The 27,116-nt window shown below is 37.5% G+C and overlaps 2 protein-coding genes across 3 annotated transcripts; both read right to left on the minus strand.

Moving 5' to 3' along the window:
* Positions 1-843: 843 nt before the first annotated feature.
* inavab (innate immunity activator b) lies at positions 844-18,241 on the minus strand. Of its 2 annotated transcripts, none has more exons than XM_071494786.1 (10): positions 17,972-18,241; positions 11,298-11,421; positions 8,335-8,468; positions 6,477-6,599; positions 6,111-6,342; positions 5,874-5,927; positions 5,266-5,569; positions 4,047-4,199; positions 3,124-3,826; positions 844-2,715 (listed from the first exon to the last, which is right to left on the minus strand). In XM_071494786.1, exons 2-10 carry the CDS (start codon positions 11,350-11,352, stop codon positions 2,623-2,625), a joined length of 1,851 nt encoding a protein of 616 aa, XP_071350887.1. In that variant the 5' UTR covers positions 11,353-11,421; positions 17,972-18,241; the 3' UTR covers positions 844-2,622. The 2 variants fall into 2 exon arrangements, with proteins under 2 accessions (XP_071350887.1, XP_071350886.1); XM_071494785.1 differs by lacking the exon at positions 17,972-18,241 and adding an exon at positions 13,513-16,584.
* A 5,967-nt stretch (positions 18,242-24,208) lies between these two features.
* gpr25 (G protein-coupled receptor 25) lies at positions 24,209-26,250 on the minus strand. Its single transcript, XM_071495346.1, has one exon. The coding sequence runs from the start codon at positions 25,886-25,888 to the stop codon at positions 24,764-24,766; it is 1,125 nt and encodes a 374-aa protein (XP_071351447.1). The 5' UTR covers positions 25,889-26,250; the 3' UTR covers positions 24,209-24,763.
* Between the last annotated feature and the right edge of the window lie 866 nt (positions 26,251-27,116).

The following is a 27,116-nucleotide window of genomic DNA, read 5'->3' on the forward strand; positions in this document are numbered from 1 at the left end:
AACACAACATTTAAGGAAATACAACACATTGGCAAATATATAACAAATCTATTTCAAATATATATATAATGTATCACAATTTTTCTACTTGTGTTTTGAACCATATAAAAATGTAGCCTATCAGATGCATTTTTATTAGTTTATTTAACAACAGGATTATAATATTTTGTATAAATATATGTGAAAGGCAATGTGGCCAGAAATACTGCACATTACCTTTTCGAATGAGTGAGTAACTTAGAGAAATACTTCATAGTGAAAGTTAGAAATACGGAGAAGAGGCTGATGCATGGAGATCAACATAGCAGAGAATGAGGGAAAATAGGTGGTTGGATGAAAGCCTGTGTTCTCACAGCCTGTTGAGGCAGATGGCTGCCCTCTAAAAACTTAAACTTGTGCCATTTTCCTAAAACTTTTCCACACACTGTGAGAACATACACAGTCACGCTTTTCTGCAGTAGGTGGAGTCAGTGGGTAGAGTCACAGAGACTAATGTTGCGGAAGAGTATGGCATAATATATAATTTCAAAACAATTTCAGTCCCTCTCAAGATTGCATGACAGTTTCAAGTACCAATATATCAAACATTTTCTAAACCCTTTGCTCAATGTGGAAACCTTAGCCAAAACATTTACCTTTATGAATAACACTGAGGAAAACACTCAGGATTACATTTATGATGGCTCTGTTCTGAAACTGAAGTATCTACATGGGACTCAGCTGTCATTCATTTTACTGTTTAAACCTGTGCTTTTCCTGCTCTGACATGTAAAAACGTGTGATGAAAAAAGCCTATAACACTGGCAAACAGGGCATGATGTGAGTAAATGAAACTCAACAATATGCAACATTACTCTTTATTTACTTCCACAGGAAAAACATTTTCACATATTTTTTTAACAACAATGTAACACATTATTAGGTCCACTTAAACTACTAAAACAGATAAATAGAAGACAGTAAAAAAAAAGAGGGACACGGCACACAAGGTAACATGATTGTGGTCTATTTTCTTTTAAAGTATATATATATATATATATAACTAGACACAGTCTGTACTGCTGCTGGATTTTACAAACTCAGGTCCATGTCTTCTTTCCATGACTTTCCATCAATGGTGCAAATCAAAATAAATTAACACATAAATAGATCACTGTGAGAGACCAGTCAGTGTGCAGGTGTAGTTGAATTTGTGGTAATTAACTGTAAATTAAAATCTTGTTTGGTGGAGAGACGTGGGCTTCTGCTTGTGTATCACATATCGGCAGTGTTTTAAATACCATTCACCTTTGAATTAAATACATTTGGTGGTAACAAAGAAGTTTGTGTGTAGTGATCTGCTGTCTAAAACATTTTGTGAGACACTGAAGAAGACACAGTTAAAGCTCAGGTCATTTAAATTTATATTTGACACATTAATAGCTGCCAAGCATCAAGACTTTGTTCGTGTCTTAATTAGCTACTTTAAATCTCATGTGAGTAAATTAGTATCTAGTTTCAACTAGTTGATTAAATCAGTTAGAAATTCAAGTTAACTGGCACAGCCACAGACACCTGTAAGTACACAGAGGACAAATTTGACTCCAAAAGTACACGACAAAGAGACTTAAATTTAAACAGCTCAAGTTCATTAACATGGTGAATCAATCAAGGTAACATTACAAACAAAATGTATTTTAAAAAGGGATATGCTGCTCATTTACATTATTCAACAAATGCTTTATTTTCTTCATAGGACTAGTTAACTTCTCATTCTTTATTTTCCCACATTCAGCATTATGCATGTTTTTGGCTGCATATAGCTAAATCTAATGCAGCACGATGTGATAAGACCAAGTTAAGTACATAAAGCAGTTTACATGACTACTTTACATTTGTCTGAAAGAAATCATAATTCATCTGAGATTAACTTCAGCAATGACCTTAAGTTATTTTTAAAACATTCACATTTCTCATAAACTAACTATACTGGGCAAATTTATTGGCTGTTCTTGTGTAAGACCTCCAGCTATCCTCCGCCTTGTGACTGCTCTACATATGAACAAAACCCTGTATTTAATAACACAGAAAGTGTGGGATGATGATATCAGATTTTGATATACTGAATGACCAGTATTGAGCTGGCAGATGATTTAATGGTGTCAGACTTGGACACCTCACTTGTACATAACAGTCAAAGGTTAAAGCAGCACTCGGTAATAAAGAGCATTTATCCCCTTTTCAATTCATAACATTTACCAAGCACTAAGTTCAATGCTTAATTTGTAAATGTTATTACAGAACAACAAAAAAAAAAAACAGACAAACTCTACAGTTGGTCTGCAAAATCCAATAGAGCTGCTGTGAAGTCAGCTTTACTCACAGTGTGACGAAGAGGTGATAATAACTTCGGAGGCTGTAGTTTGTGTTGTTGATGTACTGGATTGAATTTCATCCCCTGCTGTATGCCCAAACACAGGCCAGCAGGTAAAAAGGACGATGTGAGCTTTCATGAGAAAAGTTTGAGGCGTAAACCATTAATCCAACTTGACTTTCTGACTGCTCTGCTTTGGTTTATTGGGAATTGATCTGGTTGCAGCCTCTGACTGAACATGTTCAGTTTAGTGTCCTAGTTTCACCTCTTTACACTTGACTTATGAAGTGAGAGCCATCATCTACAAACCAGTGCCCTTGTGTGTCATCTGCAGCTCTTGGGAGAGCCCTTCTTTGGATAACCTAAATGTCATCAACAGAAAAGAATCATGAGCCAATTAATCAGTTAAAGAAAATAGTGTCGATATAATGACACGCAGAAATATGCATGCAAAATGTGCAAATGTATCTGCAGCTTATACTCATATTCACATTAAGTACTGGTGGTAAGTTATATGTCTGTATATACACAACACTTTCCCATTATTGTAAACAAACAAACAAAAAACAACAAAAATAAACCTGAAAATAGCATTTATTGTACTATTCAACTAATTAAAAAGTCCCTTTGGGCAGTACATTGTGAACACATGATGAGAAAAATTGTTCGCAACAAAGACAATTAATTAATTAACTCTACTTTTTGCAGTAAATCTAGCTGACAATGTGTTAGTAGTCTTTCCTCCCAGGCTGATAGTTTAGTGTGCTTACCTGTTCATGGTACTTTTGATTTTGGAAGCAGGGCGACTCTCGAGCTGACAGGTTTTTCACTCTGACTGCTCCCTGCCGGTCAAGAGAACGAGACCTGGGGGACTTAAGCTGACTGCGCCGATGCCAGGACTTGAGCTGTTCATTCACCACTTGTCGTGGGACACCGCTGGAGCAGTAGTGTGGGTGGTCCCATTGAGCTGGGACGGGGGAGAGTCTTATATCAGGAGGTAAAGGCCTCTGTACTCTCTGGTGGGGCACAGCAGGGTCTTTATACCAATAGTCATATCTGTTGGAAGGACAGTGTGTCTGCTGGGCGTAATAGCTCCGTGCCATGTCCATATCAGGTGAGCAATACATTTCATTGTAATAGGCTTTGTGAGTAGTGGGGCTGGACTGGTGCCTGGAGTTATGGTAAAAGCCAGTGCGTGAGAAGGCTTGAGGTCCATAGCTGCCAACTGGGCTAGAGTGCGGGGATGCAGAGTGATACTGTCTGAGCAAATCACAGGGCAGCTCCTGACACGGGGAGCTATTGTAAGATGTAAATGAGTGTTCAGAGTTGCTATCCTCAGAGCTAGCATGGCTTCCATAGTTCACTGTGAGGGGTGGGATCTCTGGTAAAGTTACTGAATATTCTGTCAGTCGCCTCCTTGGACCTCTGGTGCGACCGCGGTCCTTTTCAAATGAAGATTCAGGGTTGGACAACCTGTGCAAATAACAACAATTTTATATATCAACTATATGAACAAGGCTACTTGGCAGAGAAACCAAACAACTTCTAAATATGTCCATCTCACAGTCTCTGATTTCCTAAAATTACTGTATGTGTGAAACTAAATGATACCACTGTGATTTGAATTTAATTACATGTACAGCAAAGGTGTACAGCTTCTGACACAAAGCACTGTGGATGTGGGTGTGGCTACCTGAGAGAGAGTTGTCTGTGCACACGCATCTCTGGTGTGGAGGGTGTGCTGTTCGACTGGGCGCGGCTTAGCCTCAGATGGGAAAGTTGCAGAGGCAGAGCAGATTGTGCTAAGCAAGCCTCCAACGGTGGCAGCAGCTCAGTTTTGGCTGGACTGCAGAACACACAAAACAGTGAGACAAGAAATGTGTTATATTTTGTTTCTCAATTTGTGTTTACATATACATCAAAAAAAAAAAAAAAAAAAAAAAAAAAAAGGTTTCATCTAGGCATTACTGAGATATTGTGTTCATGAAAATGGGACCGTAAACCCAAAAACAATATGCCTCCAGCTCTGGCTGTCGCAGATGCAGGGGCATAAAAATACCCAGACATTGTTCTTTGTTCTTATTGACAAACATCAAGGGTGGAAAATCCAATGATAAAAAAAATGAAGCTATGAACCCAAAAGAGCATTTATCCCCTATGAACCCAAAGAAATTAGGCCAATTTAAAGGATTTTAAGATATTCCAAAGTTATTGTTGTATTGCCTCTGACATACTGCAGTCTGAACTCATTAGTGATTGTATGTAGATGTGCACATCACTGATCTATTACACTATCAATGAGGAACAACCATTATCACAGTTTGGAGTTTTTACTACTGCACAATAAAGCCTAAATTACACTTGTGTGTGAAGTTGTCATTATAAATGACTTAGATTTATAGTTCTGTGCTCTACACATTGACTGTTGTAGCACCAGTGCATAAGCAGATGGCAGTGTTGCACATTCATGAACACTGACACTGATATCTACATTGTGATACACAGCAGGAACAATGACAGTAAAGAGAGGGTTAGCACTGACGAACTATTTTATGAAACATTATTACTGGAAAGAAAAGAAATGTTTCTTCAATCTGCTCCATGTTGTTTATCAACAACTTCTACAAGCACTGGGAATATCTAAAAGGCTACAAAGGAGCCCAAATAGACAAATCCTCTCATATGGTGTCTATGGATGCACTACAATAAATAAAACTAAGCATTACATTTTCATTTACATCATCTTTTTTCAACCAGCGTTCTTTCACTCACAAGCTACTAGTAGCCACAAGATCTGCATTTCACACAGCTTACTGCACTCAGATGGGCAAAGTGACTATAGGTCACTTTGCTTCTCTAATACGAAAAACTTGGTGAACAGTAAAGGAGTTGGGATGGAAGGCCTGTGTTACCTCTTGATGGAAGAGCGTGACTTCTTGTTCTTCTGGTAAGGTTGGTCCAGACTAGACTCTGTCCATGGGGAGTGTTGGATGGGAGGAGCATCAAACACTGGGCTTGAGTTTAAACTCAGCGAGGAGTCAAGGCTCGGGCGGGGAGACTGACTCGGTGTCAGCCGCAGAGGCTGCGGAGTCACACATGGAGACATGTGGGAGCCATCTAGGGAGGGCTGTGAGGACACAGGGGGAGGCTGGGGATGATCTATCTCTACTGGATAGGGGAGTCCCGAGGATGGCTGTGATGACTGGCTTGCCACTTCTAGAAAAAATAGAAATTATACAATGCATGGTATAATTATTCAGTGTCAATACTTGCTACATGCCTCTCCTCCACTGACTTTTCCCCAAAGCTTATAGGAAGAGTCTTTCATATAGAAAAACTGTGAGCACTGAGGCATTCAAGATAAATACTAACTGGACTCTGCTCACATGTTTTATGGTTAACTAGTCGCCTGACAAACACTGTTCAGCTTTCAAACTTCAGAAATTTGCTTTCATCAACACGGGCCTGCAAACAAAAGCTGCTCTTACACAGGTAGAAACCAGGCAGGGCCAAGTCTTACCTTCATCCTGCACCACAGAATCAGACAGGGAGCTGTCATCAGATGTACCCAGATCTGAAAAAAAAAAAAAAAAAAATTAGAAAGAGACTAAATCGTTCACATCTACAAACCTATGAAAAGTGATATATAAGATATATTAAGTAATGAAGTGAAAATCAAATTATCCCATGTATGGGATAAAGTTATGAAAGGGATTTGACAGCAAAGTATCTTCTACTTTGGCTGGGCGTCTCTCACCATGTTGTGTAATATTAAAAGCAGGGAGTGGTGATGACTGGCCATGCTCTAGCCGCAGCTGAAAGGCCGTCTCTTGCAGCTGTTTGAGTTTCTTCTCCTCTCTCTTGCACTGCTGTGAACGGCTCTTTTTAACAGCCTTACTCAGGTGATCCTCCTCACAAAGCTTGCGTGCTGCCTCGTATATTTTCATCTGAAGAGCCAACTCAGCATCAACTAAACTCAGTTCTGACTCCTGGAAAAAAAAGGTTGTGACAGGGGGATAGATACAGACAATGGTGTGACTCTGGAAACAATCTATATCCTTGAGCTTTACGTATTGTTTAAAATAACATTATTCCATTTTCCAGTCTGTAATGCTGCTTGTACCTCTGCTGCCCGGGGGATACTTTGTGCATCCAGTTTAAAAGCTGCTCCAATTCGTCTGCGAATCTGTGGGGGCTTCTCTCCAGGCAGTAGAGGGTAATCATCGGACAGCTTTCCTGTCAACTCCTAAACAATGCAGACAATAATTCACAAATGAAGCATTATCTGAACATGACTAAAGGCTTATTTTTCTAAAGACAGATACAGGCTTGGTGACAGATTTATAAATATACAGACATCATATAAATCAACACTTATAAATCCTTTTAGTGTAGTTGTTCAAATAAAGACAAGCACATCTCTCCAGAGAGTCTATTCAACCATATCTGTGGCAGTTCTGAAATGATGTACAAGTATCTTTGCTCTCCTTACATGTTGAGGCAAACAGGTTCAGGGAATCTGTTGCACAATTCTGTGAGATTTCCTTTCACAACACATTCTTTTGGTCTCACTTTCTCACTGTAACACATATCCATGTCCAAATCAAACTCAGGCATGGCAACGTACTGTTACTGATTTAATTAAAGAACAGACATGAAAACAATGTCACCTTGAGTCACTCCTAGACAGCCACCTTTACAGGCAGACAAAAACGTAACAGCAGCCAGTGAGCTTACTTGTTCTTTTGTCACTGAGAGAAGGGAGAGGCATCGTGCCTCCCATTAGTTCACCTAAGCATGTCCCAACAGGAGTGCCCAGCCCGAGTGTCAACAGGAAAGAATGATCAGTCCTGGGATTTTACCCTGGAGCAACTACGTATGGCAGCAATACAGAGTGTGTGTCCAGTTTTGAAATCGGTTACTGAGCCTTTATTTGATAGATCACAGTACGGAGGAGGTGGTGGTGGTGGTGGTTGGGGGGGGCATGAAAGATTGAAAATGAAAAGGGATGACATGTGACAAAGGTCTCATGCTGAATTCAAAACCAGGCTGTGATGGGATCATTGAAATTGCTTTGGGCAATTGAACCACCAGAAAACCTCTTCAAAAGCTATGATTAATTAAAAAAATCTCACTCCAGCCACATGGTGTGGTCTAATTTCACGGCAGAATGTATCTGAAAGCAAAGGGATGATGTTTGTATTCTGCTTAGTGGTCAAGGACAAAACAATAATGTCACAAAGGAGAGGACACCTTTTGTTTCTTCGCCTGACTGGAGATAACCATTGTGACATTAAGGCCATGTTAAAGTTCAACAATTTCTGGTCTTTTTTTGGGGTCTTCCACACACAGACAAACACTAGTTTTGACAATAATTTCTTTGAAATAGCTGCTCGAAGTGGCAATTTTTAAAAATCTTTTCTTGTACTGGTGTGGAAATGGAGCTTTCATTTCAAAACTGCAACCTATGATTGTCCTGTGATGTGATGTTTCCTGTTAATCTGCTGGGTCAAGTGAGATGTACAATGAAAAGAAACTGAAAATGATCTGAAAACACAGGTGAGGACTTTTGGAACAAACAACATTTTCTATTTCTTGGAAATAGTGTGGACATGGCTGAACACATTTGAAATGTCCCTCTCGCAGGTTACTTTGTTAAGCTGCAGTAAAATGTGTCATCACCCATCCTGCATAAAAAAATACCCCACCTATTTAATCCTTTATAAAAGCGGCTTATTCATCTGCAATATGGCAATATGGTGAGTGTACTTTGTCACAGTCTGCCTAATTAAGCTTGTTTAATTGTCTTGAGTTTTACTTTGACTAGGTCTATTAAAACCTTTATAAAGATTTTAATGAACATAGATTATCATGATAATGTGACTCATTTATTCTGTGACATGCATTTAACATAACTTTTTTGCAGCCTCATTAGGTTTTCAGTCTGTTTACCTGTTGTTTTGCAGATTAATGTTACTTACCGCTTCACGGATGCAGAGTTTCTTCAGCTCCAGTAAGCAGATCTCCAGTCGGTTCTGGAGATCCTGGTGTTTGAGCTTCATAGCTCGTGTGTGTGTAGTCACATCCTTTGTATGCGTTGTTGGGCTGTCAGAGCCTGTGTCATGCAACAGGAAAGAAGAAAATGCACTCATCTGAAATTATGTAACTCAAGTGTGGCTGTTACATATTTCTTTATTCAGTACTCAGCACACGAGAACATAAGTAGGTGGAAGGTAAAGTTGGAAGTTACCATATGAAGCCAAAGCATAAAGCAAAAGCAAAGCAAAGATATGTAGTTGCACATTTCATTCCAACAGAACTTCAATAAAGATTAGCAATTAGAAAGTAAACTTTCATTATATTCAGATGAACTCTCGAGGCCACCGTGGCTAACACAATGGCTAAATTCTGTCAGAAGATCGTACCATTTGTTTTTATCGTTGTTTTCATCAATGACACTGAAACTGCAGCGTGTGTGTCAGGATTTTTGTGACTAAAAACATTGTGTGAGTGTTTGACTGGTGCTGTCTGTAACCTTGGTGACTAATGGCATTAGATTAGTCTCAGAGATATGGGAGTGGCTTCAGGGAAAATGCATTGAGCGCCACATACCTTCAGAGATTATTAACAGAATCCCTGCAGGTACTGACAAACATCTGAGGTGCGACAGGAAAGAAGTGTGACAGCACTACAATGGAGCAAGGAATTCCTCTTCCTACAGGGACAATCCCCCCATTCTTTGTAGATGGACACTTTCTCATTGTATAGGACAGACGTCACGTGGCTCAATTAGGGCGCAAAGAATGTCACAGAGGCCATAACTAATCAGTAGACACTACTAGTCGTAGCAAAACATGACTGATGAAGTTTGCTGTTAAATCTATTGTATTATTATCCCTGCCAAAGAGGTTATATTTTCACTGATGTCTGTTCGGTTTACATAAAAAGTACTGAGCTGATTTGCACTGAACTTGTTGGAGGTATGGGGCATTAAATGTTAGGGCAGATCTAGATAATTTATTATGAATTTGAATTTTTTTCTCTGAAGTCTGGTGTACGTTGCTTAACATTAGCCTTTGCGGACTCTTCACCCTTTGAGTGCCCATCTAACAACCACTGAGGAAATAACGCAGACAACCATATTTTGTGATTGCCTTTAATGAGGTTGACTGTGGCAACCCAAAAATACAAAGAATAATATATTCAATAAGGCTGCAATTAACCATTATTTTTATTATTGATTAATCTGTGAATTATTTTCTTATTTAATTGACAAATAATTTGTACTAAAATGTAAGAAAAAGGTGCCCCTCATAATTTTCCAAAAGCCAAGTTGACATTTGCTTTGGCCAAACAATCTACCAAGAGATATTTTAGTTCATTATAACTGCAGACGAAGAAAACCAGTAAATACTCACTACCTAGAAGCTGGAAACACATACATTTTGGTGTTTTCGCTTAAAAATGTGTTGACTGTTTATCAAAACTGTTGCTTAATTAATGAATTAAAACAAACTATTTTCTCTAAATAAACTGATCAATTACTTTGCACTTTTACCAGTATCAGGTAATATTCATAAATCTTAGCGCTAAAAGTGCAAAATTTTCTCCTGAATAAAATCTTGAATCTGGTTCATTCATTGTCTTTTTATCGTTTGCTTGCATTTGAGAGAAATCACATAAATCCGCCACATTTAAAAAAAAAAACATATGCTCATGTGATGCAGGAGGCAGCGACTAATCTAGCAGCAGGCCACAGTGGACCACATGCATTAGTCCCTGAGTTTTCACATGACAAGTTGTTTTCTTTAACAAAGTAGATGACTTGCACTTGTTTTCGGCTGTCTGGAATAACAACCAAAAACAATTTAAAATTTGGTGTGTGCTAGAATTGATTTAAGAAAGTAGATCATTTCATTGAGGGCATGATTGAGATCTCTGCTGCCAAGAGAATCATAGCAGCACTTATTTTCTCCTAAGATTGTGTTATGCTCTGAAAGGATGCAATTTTGCTGAATACTGTCACAAGCATGACCTCACTGCAGCCAATAGAAGAGGTGAAATGAGTCAGAAGAAGATTTAGGTTACGGACAGAGCATGAATTTAGCGCCGTTGGTGGAAAGACATCTTAATCTTTACTTGAAAGTCAGATGTATTTGAAGTGGTAGATGTGGTCACTTTTTGTCCTAAACAATACAAATGTAATTACATCTCTTTTGAATAAATTACATATTTCTTATTTGTCTTCTGTTTGAGGTCATTTGAAAAGCGATAAGATTACAATAATGTGTGTGCTGAGTTTCAACACTGACTTAGGCTTCCAACAAAAATCTACTGGCTTAAAGAGCTCAGCTGAATTTTTATACAAATATGTACTTATATCAAAGGTGTTGGTCTCACACAGATTTGTAAAACTCTTTATTTAAGTCTGAACAGTCAAAGAACATTTTGATAAGCAACTTCTACAATGAGGCTCAACTCAAATCTACTTTTTGTTTTCACATTATTTAACGCAATAAACTAAAGCTGCCCATTGTTCCTCAGACACATTCGGGCAACCAACCAAAAAATAAATCAACAGTGCAGGTTGTTTTCTACCAATGTCAGGTGTCATGATGCTGGCCATTGCATCTGATGTAGATTTCTAATGTTCAACATTTAATACAGCCAAACACCAAAACAGTGGCAGACGGTGATTTTATGTAATTACACCTCTTTTGTAGTGCATATCTCCTCCATCAAGTTGTTCTAAACTGAGTGGAGGAATAATTTGAAATGTACCTTTTATGATCAAAATATAACTGTTTTGTTGCAGTAGTGAAGAGACTTTAGATCATGAAAAAAAAAAAAAGATGAATGTACATTCATCCACTGAACACACCTACCATTTGCACAGCTGTGATATATTTCAAAAAAGCCTTGGTGAAACATAAAAGTGTTTTACCTGAATGAAGGATGATGCCACTGTCTGTGTCACTGATCTCTCCGGTACCTTCCATATCAGTAGGTCGACTTCTGGTAGTAGTTCTTCAGTGGAGGCAAAGGATAATGTTCATGCTCACCATGTCCTGTAAAGCATGATTTCAGTATTAGGAGCCATCACTATTTTCAAGCTTTTTCAAGTCTACATCAACATAAATTTAAAGTCAATGATATTCGGTTTCACATGGTGGCAAATTCAATTAACCAGAGGAATGGCAGTAATAAGCAACTTAATATTTTCACAGCTTTTATATACATCTTCTTAAAAAACACACACACAAAAAAAAATCAAAACCCTTTTTCATGATATGGGACCTTTAACATGAACTCCATTTTGAAGTATTATAATACCCCACACAAAAGGCAAATTCTACCATTTCTACCAATATTTTATGATGAGCAAACAACATTTAACATTTCCCACTGTTTTTATTTCATTTCATAAAGCCATTGTTGTCTTGTTTTTGCAAAGCTTCAAAAAGCCAAATCAGGACTGACTCAAACTCACCGCTCAGTTTTTAAGCTGGCAGCCTCTGGGAGTCCAATCATGAGGGAACATTAAAAAAAACCAAAAAAACAAACAAAACACCTAAATGTTTACGTATGATTACAGGCAACTAGTCATTAGGCCACAAAGAAAAGCAAGTCTAAATCCAAATAGCAGTCTGCCCATAACTTAATCTTGTGAGCTGTTGATTCAATGATTCAAGCGTGACGTGCCTTCTTGACACCACAGTCAGGTGTAGTCATAGTCTCCCACATCATGAGTACACATACATGTTACCAAGTCTAGGGTGTTTCCTGTGACACCCTGTCTCTGATGTCATATGACTCCTGTTATCTCCTACTGATAAGTGGCTCAGGACGCGTGAACCATATATACAGCTGGTGTCACATAAAAACTGTGAGGCTTGTTGGTTTGATTATTAACCATGAGAATACAGGAATGTGGCGGTGGTTGCATTCCAACACACAGGGAAGTTTGCCTCAGCTAGAGGTAGGAAGCATCTCACTGGTCATCGTTTTGAAGAACAACTAGTTGAGTTTAAGTCATAAACTACAACATACAAGAGGTGATTTAACTATAATGCTTTTTGAACTACAGGGTGACATCTACAGCACACAAAAACAACAAGACTGTACAGCACTGACACCCTGAAATTGAGTGAGTTAAAAATGAAGGAAACAATAAGCTACATTTTGCAGATATGTTAGCACAATGTGTGATCTTTGATATCCACAGATACAACACAGAGAAAAGCAGCAAATCCTCATATTTGAAAGGTTGGAATCATCATGTGTTTATCATTTTTAGTTTTAGAGATTTCTTCAATGATCATTTAATGATCAAAAAAGCTGCAGATTTCAGTGCTCTTTTCATTTCAGTTAAGTCGCTTGATTGACAATTAAATAATTGAACTAAACCCCACAAATATAATGATCTCATATAGTACTTGATATATCAAAAACATGCTGTTAAAAGTTGGGGTGTCCAATCGTATGTCTTGGAGTGGTTTTAGTTTTTCGTTTCCCTTCTGTGCTTTATTGTGAGCTAATCACTGAAGTCCCCTGAAAATCCTGCGAACTCTCATCTCTCCACCGCATGTCTGAAGTGTTACAAGGAGGGAACAGAAACTACTAAAGTGTTTTGATGGACTGTAAATGTGTTGGATCACCAAGCAGTCCCCAGCATGTTTCTGATTAAATGTTTTGTCTCATGGTTTATCTGTAAAGAAACATTTCTTTTGCGCATTATATTTTCCAACTATTTCCCATTTTTGAATAGACTATTACATCCACTAATACAAAAACTTGTATTGGACATTTCTTATGACTAATGGGTTTTTAAAAAATTAAACACACACATACAAAAACAGTTAAGGAGTTATCCCTATTTTGAAGGTGCTAAGAAACCTAGACAAAACCTAGAGAATAAACCATGAGCTGAGGGCATCCCCCCCTTTATGTTAAGTGTCTATTTAAGAATCACAGAAAAACAATCACAAAATATTGACATGGTGTGCGTAAAACATGAATATCTCAATAGAAATTATTAATTAAAAATATCCTATTAACACAATGACAGCCATTCCACATTTAGCCAGAGGATAAATTAAAGAAAAGCATACAGAACATGAAACACTGCCAGATGGACAACATATGAAAAATCGACTTACTTTTTGAGAAACTTAGGAAAAACTGTAAAAATCTGAAGACTGGAAATTGTCCCTTAGAATTCCCGACTTGAATGGAAATGCACAAAACCCAAGCTGTGCGGAGTCTGGACAAGAATGAGAGACTCGCCCACTAAGAAAGTGCTGCCTGCTGTTGAGGAGTGGCCTCGTATAGAGAGGGCTGAACACTTGAGTCAGTATCATATAACTCAGCACTCCTGTCTGAGTTTGAAACTGTGTCAACAACAATGGCCAGGACACTGAGAAATTATGCTTCACTTTACCTCCTTATCAGTACACTAATAGGTGGTGGTATCAACCTGGCCGAAACATCTGTCCTCTTACAAAAGCACTATTGCAATATACTGTATATTAAGGCACAGTATGACTAACAACTAGTTGATTCATCATGCCAAGTAATTTTTCAAGCAAAAATACCAAAAATTGTTTCAACTTTCAAATATAAAGATTTCCCGCTTTTCTTTATCAAATAAGATAGTAAAGTGGAAGATGTTACCTTCAGCTCCTTTGATGGGCATTTTTTTAAAAAGAATGCTGTAACATTTTATAGACCAAACAATACATTGATTAATTGAAGTATTTGACAGATCAATCAATAATGAAAATATTCATCAGTTGCTGCCATAGTCAGCTTATGCACATGATGTTAGTAACCAACAAACTTCAGCAGTCAATGAGTCTTGTTTAACTATGAAATGTCTGGGTGCAGATTTATGGGACATTTTGTAAAATGTGAAAGGTTTACACATAAACTAAGTCAGACATCATGGTTTTATCACTGGTTACAGATGACTCTATGACTTGATAACTGACTGTTAATAACTTTCACAGACTACTGCTTCCTCACAATGACCACTATAAATCAACACACTACTACTACTGTACTACAGGCACTGTTCAGCTCTGCATGTTCAAAGATCAAATAACTGGTCAGTGCATGACTACTGCCATCTCCTGGCTGTTTAAAACGTCAGAAAAATTGATGACCAATTAAGAACTTACAAATTCACTGCCTTTGAATTTCATGTAGTCTCTGAAACTTCACCATTTCTCCACCTATGTCCAGAATGGCACTGCCGAGGCCCTTTTGTGGCCTGCCATTTTTGTTTCCACTAAAAAGAATGAAACACATGGTGGTGGGATAGTCCTCATGATTTACAGACACCCAAAGGCAGCACCTGCTCTGTAACTGCATGGCTTACATTCATTCTGAATCTCAATATTCAGTTTGGCTTTCCAGGAATGTTGGTGCACAGACACTCTGAAGAAAGGCCCCACAAATCCCAGACACTCAAGAATCAGATCTCAGATGACATGGCACCAAGAAAGGAGCAGCTACAAGACAAAAGCTGAAGATATTTGGTTCTGTAACTTCTACATTTAGGCTTCACAGTGTGAGCATAACTGAGCACATCTCACAGATACCAGGCATGTGGGCCAGCAAATATCAGTTGATTTGTCAAGCTACATAAAATTAATCTGCAACTACTTTGATAATCAATTAATCATTTAGGTCAGTCTTCAAGCGAAGGTTCCTGCTTCTTCAATGTGAATACATCTGCTTTCCTCGCCTTCGATGAAAGTAAACTGAATATCTTTTTATCTACAATAAAACAAGATATTTGAAGATGTCAAACTTGGACTCTGGGCAAATGTGATGGGCTTTTTCCTCACTATTTTCTTACATTACCTACTTACATTTTGTGATTAATTGATAATGAAAATAATCATTAGTTGCTGGTAAAATATAAGCTGAAGCAAAGTAAACAAGAAAGACATAATGGCCGGCTGATATTATCCATGAATACTGCTTTATTAACAGATCAGTCTCAGTTCATATGTTAGCAGCCTATAGCAAAATACCAGCCTTGTCACACTACTGCCATATTTATAACTGGAAGGTTCCTGGAGGTTCCTACAACCAAGCATGACCCGCTGCATTTTACATTTTTTGCATGACTGTTGGGTTAGATGGCATTAATTTTAGCAATGCGTTCCTAATAATCGGCCAATTGAGTGTACATGTAACAAAAGTCTGAAGGGAGGGATAAAACCTACCACTGACCAGCGCCTGTAAGGTTAACAGAATAAAAGAGCAGCAGCCTTGTGTAAACAAGCTGCATACCAAAGAGCCTGATAACCTAAAATCAGATATAAGGAAAGTGTAGTCATACTGATTAGCAATCTCTTCTGATCAAGGGAAAGAACTTGCAAGAGGTTACACCAACACTAACGTCAACAGTAAGAAAGAGCTGTGAAATGAGAAATGGTCTCAGACACATCTTAAAATTTAGACACAGAAATGTCATGTGAAACTTCAGAGTTAGAAGGAAATCAGTCATATCACAACTTTCCTCTATCAATAATGTCATTAGAATGAAGTCTGTCAGGTTTGATTCAGTGAAGCAACTTCCTACTACACTCCTGTACAACAAAAGTAGCCAGTTGGTGGACGTCATGGGTAGTTTATATAAACCAGAAGTCCCTCAGAGACAGAGCGAGGGCTTTGTGTAGGCAACCTAGCAGCTGGCATAACAAATTCTTTAAATTTTCTTGAGTCCTTTTATAAGTGTACAGCTAGACTACTTCTGCCAGCATGTGGAGCCATCAGCTGCCAGGGGATCACACATTTTCCTCTCAATATTTTACAACTCGCCTCTTCCACCAGGTGCTAATGGATCATTTTGCCATAATGATGCTTAAATCAAGGTGGTGTCATTAAAAAAGTGCTATAAAGTCGCACTAATGTACCAAAGATCCCGAGGCTTTAAAAGGGCAAACAAAGCACTCATGAAGCTGCTTGGCTGCTTCCCACCTCTCTCTGCCTGCAGCCAACTTTAAGCTTTGTGTTGCCTGAAGGCTCTAATTGAGAATAATAAAGATGTGAAATGAATACTGTGTGTATCTCAAATGAGCAAGCGTGCAGTGGTGGTGAGTCTGATGTGGACTGCTGAATTATAAGTTTGCGCACCACCATATAAATCAAGGCCTATTCTAAACTGAGACCCAGCCCTAGACTGTGGCTGAGAGTGAACAACCTAAAACACATCAAAACCATTTCCCAGAGATACATTTATACCTAAAGCTCCTCTTAAGAAGCTTCAAAATCTGATTGTGTGTGTATGTATGTATATATATATATATATATATATAGTGTTCTAGCTTTTTTGAGCTCCTCATTGAAACTATAAGATGTTTACAATGAAAGAAATTTTCAAAGCCAAAACATTTTGCTGCACCATTTCATTAAACACAAATTCCAAGGCTCTCTTGTGCATCATTTTATACTATTAGTTTTTCTAAAATTGAGCCTAATACTATTGATATATATAGAAACATTAGGATCTCTATGAGAATTTACAATAAAGTTATGCAGGTTTGAACAAGTTATAAGAAACAGCAGATTAACTCTCAGGAATGTGTAGACAGCATAAATATCTCAATGTGCAGAAATTACAAACTAACTATGAAAAAAACTTTCCAGAAATTAAAGACAAAATAACATCATAAAGTTTCCCACATATCTCCAATTAACCATTCTGCAAATTATGTGTCAACTGAATAAAATAGGTATAATGTTCGTCCATGATCATGTAACAGTGCTGAATGTGAATGCATGCAAGACCACATCAAAAACCCCCTACAACTTGAATTTCATAGTTCCTCTCAGATATGTTTTCTTTAAAGTGCTGTGCTTTTCTGTTGAAAGAGGATGTTGCAAGCTCAATTACTTCTCTGCTGGTCAGTGCTGTCAGGTATCTTTATACAGTTTATGGTACACCTTTAAACTCTGGTTTGACAAACATATTAAAAAAAGAAGCAAAAAACCACAGAGACAGTCCTTGAAACCCAGGCTTATTATAGAAAGAAAAAACAAACCCACAGTTCAGTGTCCTAGACAGACTAACTGAAAAATCCTCAGTGTTTTACCTCCATGTTAAAGTTAAAAGAGATGATGAAATGTATAATAGGTGTTACCTAACAACAATGACATAAGGAAAATACACCTATAATGTACATCTAAATACTGTAGCTATACCAATGCAGGTAGATTTACACAATACAGAAAAATGGTAGGCTTCACCAAAATCTGGACCAACTTGAGAGGTGAACTATATGACAGGTAAAACACCTCTGTAGAGGGAAAAATAAGTAATTAAATAAACAAATGAATAAATAAATATAGTGGTATTTCTTCATCCCTTTCATCCCCCCGCACAGCCAGCTTCATGAAGCTGCTGGGCCTCAGCTTTCAGGAATTTAGCAAACTTTGAAACTCGCTCAAGTGTGAAGCCTTTCCCAAAACTTTCACTCTGTGGTCGCACTTACTTATTTTCAAAGGAGCAGTAAGTTCAATAGCACTGAATAACCAACCCTTGTGTGCACATCCACACAAAGTTTGTTAAACAAAACGTTTAATACCATTTCTTTTTGCTCTTACCTTAGTAGCTTGTTAGCTAGCTAGCATCGTGCCTCATCTGCATCCATACAGTCTGAGCTCCATTGGCTCTCCCAGATTTCAGCTGGAAGGTTATTTCTCGTTACATTGACAAAAGAGCTGGAGAAGACAACACTAAACCGCCGAGTTACGTCTCTGTGATTTAAACGAGTGAATACGAGGAAGCGCAAACATTAAAACTGGCGTTTTAAAGCGCAAACTAAACTTTTGCAGCAGAGGCTACCTCCTCAGCTCAATAAAGTAAAGCAATGCTGCGTTGCCTTAAGGTGCCGTCGAAAACATGAACTTCCTAATAACAGCAACAGTTTACCATGGTAACCGCGTTTCCGACGTGAGACTTATAAATTGGCGTGCTTAGTAAGTCGAGTTATCAAAGTCGACAGCATCAAGATGAAAGTGGTCAATGTAAGTCAATTTGACCCTTTAGGGAATTCATCAAGGTGTTGTTTTGGATTCACGTCTTACTTGCATTTCTCTACTGTGTTCTCTTTCTGTTGGTAATTGTTCCGATGTTTAATTTGCTGATAAAATAAAGCAATAGCCACCATGTAAGATAATCATTTGAGGAGTCACTTTGCTATTATTGCCATTTAGTGGCACCTGAAAGGCGTTCGAGTTACATTTACCACGATAGTCACAGAAGTTCCGAGCCTAGTGTGTGCTCTTGAATGCAGCAGAGATCCTCCACTCCTCCGCCGCTGTGTGGGCGGTTTACGGGCAGAGATGATGCAGGTACGTCTGAACTGTTTGCTGGTTTTCTGGTTATTTCACAATATTTAACATAAAACACTCGCTATTTCTCTGCAGTGGCCAAGGTTTTTTTTTTTTTTTTTTTTTTTTTAACAATTGAAGAGGACAGCATGTTTTGAAGTAGCATAAAATGTCCAATAGTGTGTTTGTGCAGCCACTAGAGGTCAGCAGTGCCTCTACATAGCCTCCAATCCATTGAACCAACATGTCCCTGGACGCTCACATCAGGGACTGAAACATACTGTCCCTCAAATTTCGTGGCCATGACGGGTAAAGAAAATGAAAGAAGACTACAGTTACGAAATCCACTTTAAGGTTAAGCGACTTAATATGAAAATTAACTCACTTCGACTAAATGGATTCAAAATAATATGAATAAATTGTATCTTACTTGCTCATTAAAAACAACAAGGGATCGACTTACAAATCAAATTTAAGTAGAAATAAAGCCATGATCTTGACAGAGTGAAGCATGCGCAAATGGGTTGCTTGATATTTTTATTACAGATTTACAGTTAAATGATGACAACATGTATTTTAACAGGATGTCTAAGACAAACTATACGACCCCTGGTCAGTCACCTATGCAGTATGTCACTGTAAAAACACATCTGATATAGAAACTTCGTCAAACATGACTTAAAAAAACCTAATGACATCCATTATAAAAGCCCAAAGCTACTCTCTCGAATGGACATGTTTGCTATGGTAGTCAACAAATTTAATGGCAGGCAGTTCTTAAATGTGTTTTAGTTTATATAAAATGATAAGACGGATCATCATAAGTTTTTCTCACATGAGACACAGCATAATTTGATTCTGTAGCCTACAATATGAAAGTGATCTGTAACATTTCCACCCACAGTAGTAGTATAGTATGTAGAAGTATATGTTCTGGCTTGTCGACAACTAAGTTTTGCTGTTAAATCTGCTTTTATCTTCCACATTTAAAAAAAAGGACATTTGTCTTTGATGTCCAATTCTATATGTATCATTTAAAGCACATCCAGTGAACATGACTGCCTTAAATTAACATTGATGAAATCATGTTTCCAAATATATCAAACATGTTTTAATTCACGGAAGCCAATGGGGTTTAGTTGTTTTTGGAGAGTGACAACAGTTGAACATGGATGAAATCGTTTTTTTTTTTTCTTCATTGTCAATGAATATGAAAGCATAGATCACTTCTTTAATGACAATTTTAGTCATAGCGGGAACTGTTCAGTGGTTTACCAACATATGAATAGCATCTGTGTCCAGATGGGGAAGTTTTAGTAGAAACCAAAGTCATGACCCTTTCTTGTCACTATGTTTTATCTTGAACAAGACGATTTGTTACAGTGAGACACTGAACCTTTGGGAAAAAAGGAAATAAGACTTCTATACATGCAAATGTCATCAAAGGTACTCAATGTACTAGACTGTTCACAGGACAGTCACAAATGAGTCATCCGTCTTAAATGTATGACTTTTAAACCTTCAACCTGAAGTTTTTTTTTGTTTTTTATCAAGCTGACTGCTCAGATCAAGTTTAGCACATGTGCGCATGTAGACTTAACTGAAGTTTAAGGAAACCACAGCCAATCATCTGATCTGAGAGTTGCAGCGTTGGCATGAGCTGTGCGAGCAGTCTGCATGTTGGTGGTTGAAGTTAAATTATGCCACCAAAGTGCACCGTTACTTTCTCTAAATTCAAGACATTTGTAGTAAAGAGCTGGGAAATCGTAGGCATCACTAATGGACAGCATATTGTGTCTGCATTTTTATTGTAATCTAAAATTTGTGATATTTGTACTTAGATTAATAATACGAATATGGAAGGGAAAAGCTTTCACAAATTCTTTTTTACTTAGCTTCAGCAATACTAGAATCAGAAATTGTATCTTGTTGTAATGCCACTTTAAAGTGAGACTCAAAACAAAATGAAGTGACAATTACTGGATAATAATAAATTACTAAACATAATGTAACAGAAGTACAAGGATAAAAGAGTCATTAAGGTGGCAAACAGGCTCAATAATCTTAGTCATGCAACAATATCTATCCAAAGTTTGCTAATGTTTGCTAAAATTTGCCACCATGAGCCGGACCAAGTATCATGCCTGAAGCAACAAATCCTCTCTGGATGTTGAATTGGGTATTTTTGCGTTTTTGTTGCTTATTAATTCTACTTTGCATTTGTAAGAGGAAGATTAAAATCCTGGACTCTCTGAATATCAGTGTATACCATCAATGTATCTGCATCTATAGCAGAATCCTAACTCTACTAATCCAAACCATATGATACATCTATATGTATGTGTACATATAGATATATATATGTATATATTACACTTTTTGTTGATTTTGACATTGTTCATTGTTCATTTTATAAAGACTTAATTTTCCCATCAAAGAGTTTAGTAAGTGACAAATATTCATTTTACAAGTTAAACGTTGACTGTTTTAGTTCTGAAGATCGGGGTTTTGTTATGAGAGGCTCGCGGCCACAGAGGAACTGCAGACAGTGCTCTGAGAACATCACAAGCCTGTAGTCTCACCATGAACAGTGACAAACTGACTCACCCGTAAAGTCTGACACGGCTTCCAAGTGCCAAGGTCACACCTTTCATGTTGTGTGTGACAGACTGGTAGAGTAACTGTCTATTTTAAAACTTTTTCCTTTAAGTTTAGATATTCACACTTTACTTTTACAATAAAATAAAATATAGTAATGACAATTATTCTCCTGGTACAAATGTGGACTCTGTATTTAACAAGATAAGCGAGCTGAGTTGAAGATAATTGATATCAAACATTGTAAGTAAAATTATTATGTATCTTATTTCTTCATGAAAAAAATATATCTGCAAAAATATTCATCGCCATTATTTAAAGTGTATGAAAAGTATCAAACCACGTGGACGCCACGTATTTTCAACATTTGCCAAAAACTACCTTCACTTCTTTTCCGTTGCATATGTAATCTACTTGACCTTTAACATCAATGTCAGATTAACGCTGAAGAAAATATTTGCCACAGGACACTCAAACCACATCAGTTACTGCCTGAACTGGCAGTCTCTGAGAAACACCTGTCAGAGTTGTATGAATAAGCTACATAAAAACAAAAATGAATCTGTGTATATTCACATTATTGCATTTCATCTCTGTGAAACATTTCCCATTATTCAGTGAACAGCTGTTGTCCATGCGCTGTCAGCGCAGGGTTGGGTGTTTGAACACCGGCTCCTCTCGCTCACAAAGTCAAGTGTCCTCGGGCGATTCAGTAAACCTCAGAGCAGCCAGTGCCTGGCATGCCCAGTGTGTTTTTCTGTGCGTGTATGAAGCCTGTGAACTTTGGTCCATTAATAAGTTCAACTGTGTAATAATCAAAAAAGAAATACACTGATGTAATTATTATAAAATACATAAGATAGAACAAATTCCTTTGAAATAGCTTAAAATGTTAGGAAAGCCACACACTACACTCTCTTATTTTTCAACTTGTAAAGATCAACCGTTCTTTGACCCCGATAAGGACTGTCTGAAACATCAATTTTTACAAGAAAGTTTTACAACAAATGCACAGAGTTGTTAATGTGTGGCTCTCTATTCTCTCTTTTTTCTTCTTTTTTGTTACTGCAAACCAGCACCTCACAGCAAAAAAGGAAGTTTGCTTTTCCCCTCAATTTTCTAATAATTAGGAAACAAACATCAAAATGCAGAGCATCGGCAAATAATATTTTAAACTGTTTTGTGGGAACGACTAGTCTCAGTGTCCCTAAAATGACTTTTTCAGGGGGAGGGAAATTCCTGACCACCTGCACCCACACCCTGGTACCTATTTTTGTGGTTTCACTTACGAAACCACCACATTCATATCATGTATACAACTGAAAAACAAGTGGGCACACATGAACATCTGAACTTTCAAATACCTGACTTCCCTGTAACACTATGTATGAATACAGCTGATTTCTCAGAAATTACATGGTACAGTTACTGTTACATTTAACCCGAGTGACTATACAATAAGCAAGCTCCTATAAAGAGAGCAGGAAAAAAGTTTGTGCACACAGAAGTGTTTTACATGCCAACTTCCTCTCAGGACACATCAGATGTCAGATCTTAACTGTCAGTTGTTTACATATTTGTCTTGTTGCAAGTGGCAAGTTGTGGCCTGGGAGCCTCTGCTGCACATTTACCTAAACCTCATTGTCAGTGGTTCCCTTTTCATCTAGAGGCACTGGCTGATTTCACATGAGAATCTCTACTGTCTCACCTTCTAAAGGCTGTTGTTTCCTGTTGTAGACATCTGTGTTTGTTGGTTGTAGCTTGCCAATTTAGTCTCTCCTGTCTCCTGCTACTTGTGTCTCGTTCTCATGTTCCTTTTTTTGTGTTCTTTTTTTCTTTTGCAAAGCTCACGTGTGAAAGAGATAAAGCAGAAATGACCTCATATTTCACACCTCCCATAGAGTCTCACAGAAGTCGACATGGTGGTTTTTGTCATTGAACTCTGTCTGTGACGTCAAGAAGATGGTAAACAATATCAGTAATTGTCAACAAAGCAATGGAAAGAAATGGTTTAATGAAGAGTTTTTCAATACACTCTATTAGTCTACTTTGTCCTGGGCTCAGTTTATATTAAAGAGTGCAACAAGACAGCCACCGTCCAAAAGAAAACAACACAAAACATTGACAGCCATAAACTTACTACATTTTTATCTTGTTATAATTAAATTAGATTTTTGATTAATATTGAGCATTTTTGCATAAACTGTTAACTATTGCTTTAAAACTGACACTTACTGTTTTCTTTGTTGTGAGCCCCATGAATGTCAGTTACAAACAATTACAACTGTGAGATAATGACTAAGGATTAATAATGAAGCCAAACTCCAAAATGTTTACAACTGTGGCTCATTCTAAACTTGATTAATATCCTCTGATCTTTTAATATTATTTTTAGATTCAGCTAGTTGATTCTTAAAGTAAAAATATAATCACACGTGCCGATTCTTGGTGATATGATGGATATACTCTTCCGTACTTTTGTACTATTGAATTGTGTGTGAAGTGTGTAATCCCATTTTAGCGCAAAAGGTCACTTGAAATTGAACTTCCGTATCTGAAATTTGAGTGCAAGAACTCACTAATGTAATTCACTATCTGTGGTTCCAGTAGTTTAATAGCTTTTTACAATATTTTGTGATGTGACATAATTTTTATATCAATATTAAAAAATTATAAATATATTGAAATCAAATCATTATCTTAAATTCTACCATTGTTAACAAGTTACTATAGTAAGTAAGTTATTATAGTAATGTTTTTGATTCTGCAAGGTAGTAGTTATGAGGAATCACAAATAACACAACTAGAAAAACTGGTTACCTCAAGTAAGAAATTCAATATCAAGCTATAAATACACACAAATTATTTTATGTTTTAATTTTAGAAATTTATTTATCACAGCAATATATACATTTCTTAAAACGTTATTCATGCACTACACATATTATTCAACAACATAATGAAATTCTTCTATATAATATATACAATAATATATATAATATATATAATTAAAACATTATCATTTACTCCAGTATACCAGTATATTTATACAATTGTATTCTACTAATGCTGCACAAAATGTTAAGGGTTTTCATACAAACAAAAAAAAAGCATATTCACAAATACGGTATATCAACATTACTGTACTGTATGGTTCGGTTTAAGCAGTATAAACAGCATGTTCAATATTTAATGTAAAATTAAAAAAGAAAAAGGAAAAATATGAGAAAAGAAATTCACATTATTGTAAGAACTGTAATCTGAATATGTGAATAAACAAAACTGTACAGCACTGCATTCACAAATCTTTTCATACTATGTATTTTGTTTCACTTAATATTTAAAGATCTCCTCTAGAGTGATGCAAAACTCTGTAATTATCAAGTTGCCACACAGATCTTAATGGACAATAGAACAATATCTTTAATACCTTCAAAGTTAAAGATAGGGCTCTGTCTTCTTCCTCTACTCAAATATCTGAAGCTGAGTTCTCCCACCAGTTGTTCCAAAGCTTTCTGAAGTGCCCACATTGGTGATAGAAGCTGATGAGTTGTGACTCTGCACTAACTTTGGTTTTCCTGTGCAGGTCTTGTACAGGATTGCGGCACGTCGTCTGAAGTGATGATCCAGGAAATAGTAAATAGCTGGATTCACACAGCTGTTGAGGAAGGCGAGACAGCATGAGATGAGGAGCCCATTTCTTTGCCATGACAGAGTATCACAACTCAGATCGACAGCGGAGAGCTGTGATCCAATTATAATGGCTTTGAAAATGTTGAAGGGGAGCCAAGACACCACAAAGGCCACTATAATGGAGAGGACCATCTTGAGGGAGTGTCTGCGGCGGGCTTCAGCTCGAGGATTGACAGCAGCCACACAGTGTTTGTTGAGATGCATGACAATGATGCCATAGCAGAGCACAATGATTAACACTGGAAAAATAAAGGTGAGTAATGCCATGGTCAGGCTCAGGACAAGAAAAAAAGGCGAGTTGTCATTTTCCACACAGGACAGTCCATCACTGGAATGCTCCACTCCTCGGTACACCAAAGATGGGACTCCAAGCACCAGGGAGCTCAACCACACTGCAGCACAAGTGGCCTGAATGCACCTACTACTCCTCATGTACCTCGAATCCATCAGTTTCACCACGGCCAGGTAGCGATCGACACTCATGCAGGTAAGAAAGAAAATGTTGGAGAAGCGGTTCACAGCGATTATGTAGCTGCTCAGCTTACACAGCAGGTTCCCAGCAGATCCAAAGTTCCACTGGCCGTTCTGGCTTGCAGAGATGGCCCACAGTGGCAGTGTGAGGACGAAGATGAGGTCGGCCAGGGCCAGGTTGATAATAAACGTGTCCACCAGTCGCCCACCTCTCCTACCTTTCCTGCCCACGACTGAGATCACAAAAAGGTTTCCAAAAAAGCCTGTGAAAAATATGAGGTAATACACAACAGGAAGGAAGATGTTGGAGCCGTGAAGGTGTGAGCTGGGACAATCCAGAGAGATACTGACATTCATCGGTTCATCTCCAAAGCTCTCACTGTAATTGTAGTAATCATAAAGTGGATAATCAGTGTAGGCATCCATTCTGAGATCACAGAGGGTCTGCAGCGCAGCTGTTGTATTGTGGCACGGTGGTTAGTCTAACGGTGTCAACATGCTGTTACTTGATATTACATGTGAAAACCACAGAGAAAAATAGCGATCCTCTTTCAGATCCCTCCTCTCATGATTCAGTGCCATCCTTCCTTTGACAATGCGATAAGTAGGTTAAAAGTAAGTCAGAAAGACAAAATATGTCTTAACTGATTTGAATTAATCTAGCTTCATTCAGCATGTAACTTATAACTTATGTAAGGTAGAAGTTTACAAATGAATGTGAAACTAGCTGTTTGAACCCTTCATAAATCCCATGTTTGGAAAGACTTAAAATGCTAAAGTATTTCACAAGACAGACATTATTTGTGTTAATGCGGCTGATCTATAGATACTTACTCACATGAGAGATTACATCTGCCTTAACACTATGGAAAAAGACACACTCATACCTAAAGTTCCTCCGCATGATGATGAGAGCCTTTTACTTGTTTAATAGTGTATTAGATGTATCTGACCAGTAGAGGGCAGGTAAGATTTACTTGTGTTTTATATGTGGTGACCTCCTGCCTAAATTCAGGCGGACTGTGGTTTTGGTGAAAATGTCACAGATTTGCTGCATAAAAGTTTGTGTCACTTTGACGAGTTATGAAAACAGATTTTAAGTGTTGTGAAATCCGCTCTATTTACCATCAATATTCCATTATTAATCTGTCTCTGTACACTGATCATTTCTATGTCAACTTTATTTTATATCACATGCAGTTTGTTTAATTGAAGCTGCAGTATTTTCTGAGAAAGTGAGATGTAAGTAAGTTTGGCCCTCAGTGATTCATTCTTTTTTTAGGACCTTAAGGCTGCAGATTAATAATGATCATCTTTATTCGACTTTTTATGATGAATGGCATCTTTCATTAGATTCACAATGATTGTACTAAAAAACAAAAAACAAAAAACAAATTTCACAGAGTGAGGCAGTTCATAGCTTTTATTTGAGCAATGCAAGTAAATCATAGTAACCAAAAATACCATGACAACAAAAATATTTGGTCAGCTATGTTTCCAAAGTCAGGATAAGCATTCAATCTAAACTCATGTAAAACTTATATATATATATATATATATATATAGTAATATGCAAATATATCTTTCAGTTTCATTTACTTCTCACTTGTCTGATCATGAACCCAGTAAACCACTGTCTTCTCTCCTTTTGGGC

The sequence above is a fragment of the Trachinotus anak genome, unplaced genomic scaffold, assembly GCF_046630095.1.
Source record: "Trachinotus anak isolate AG129_WGS33_773 ecotype Australia unplaced genomic scaffold, CSIRO_AGI_Tana_v1 ptg000013l, whole genome shotgun sequence".
Lineage (NCBI taxonomy): Eukaryota > Metazoa > Chordata > Actinopteri > Carangiformes > Carangidae > Trachinotus > Trachinotus anak.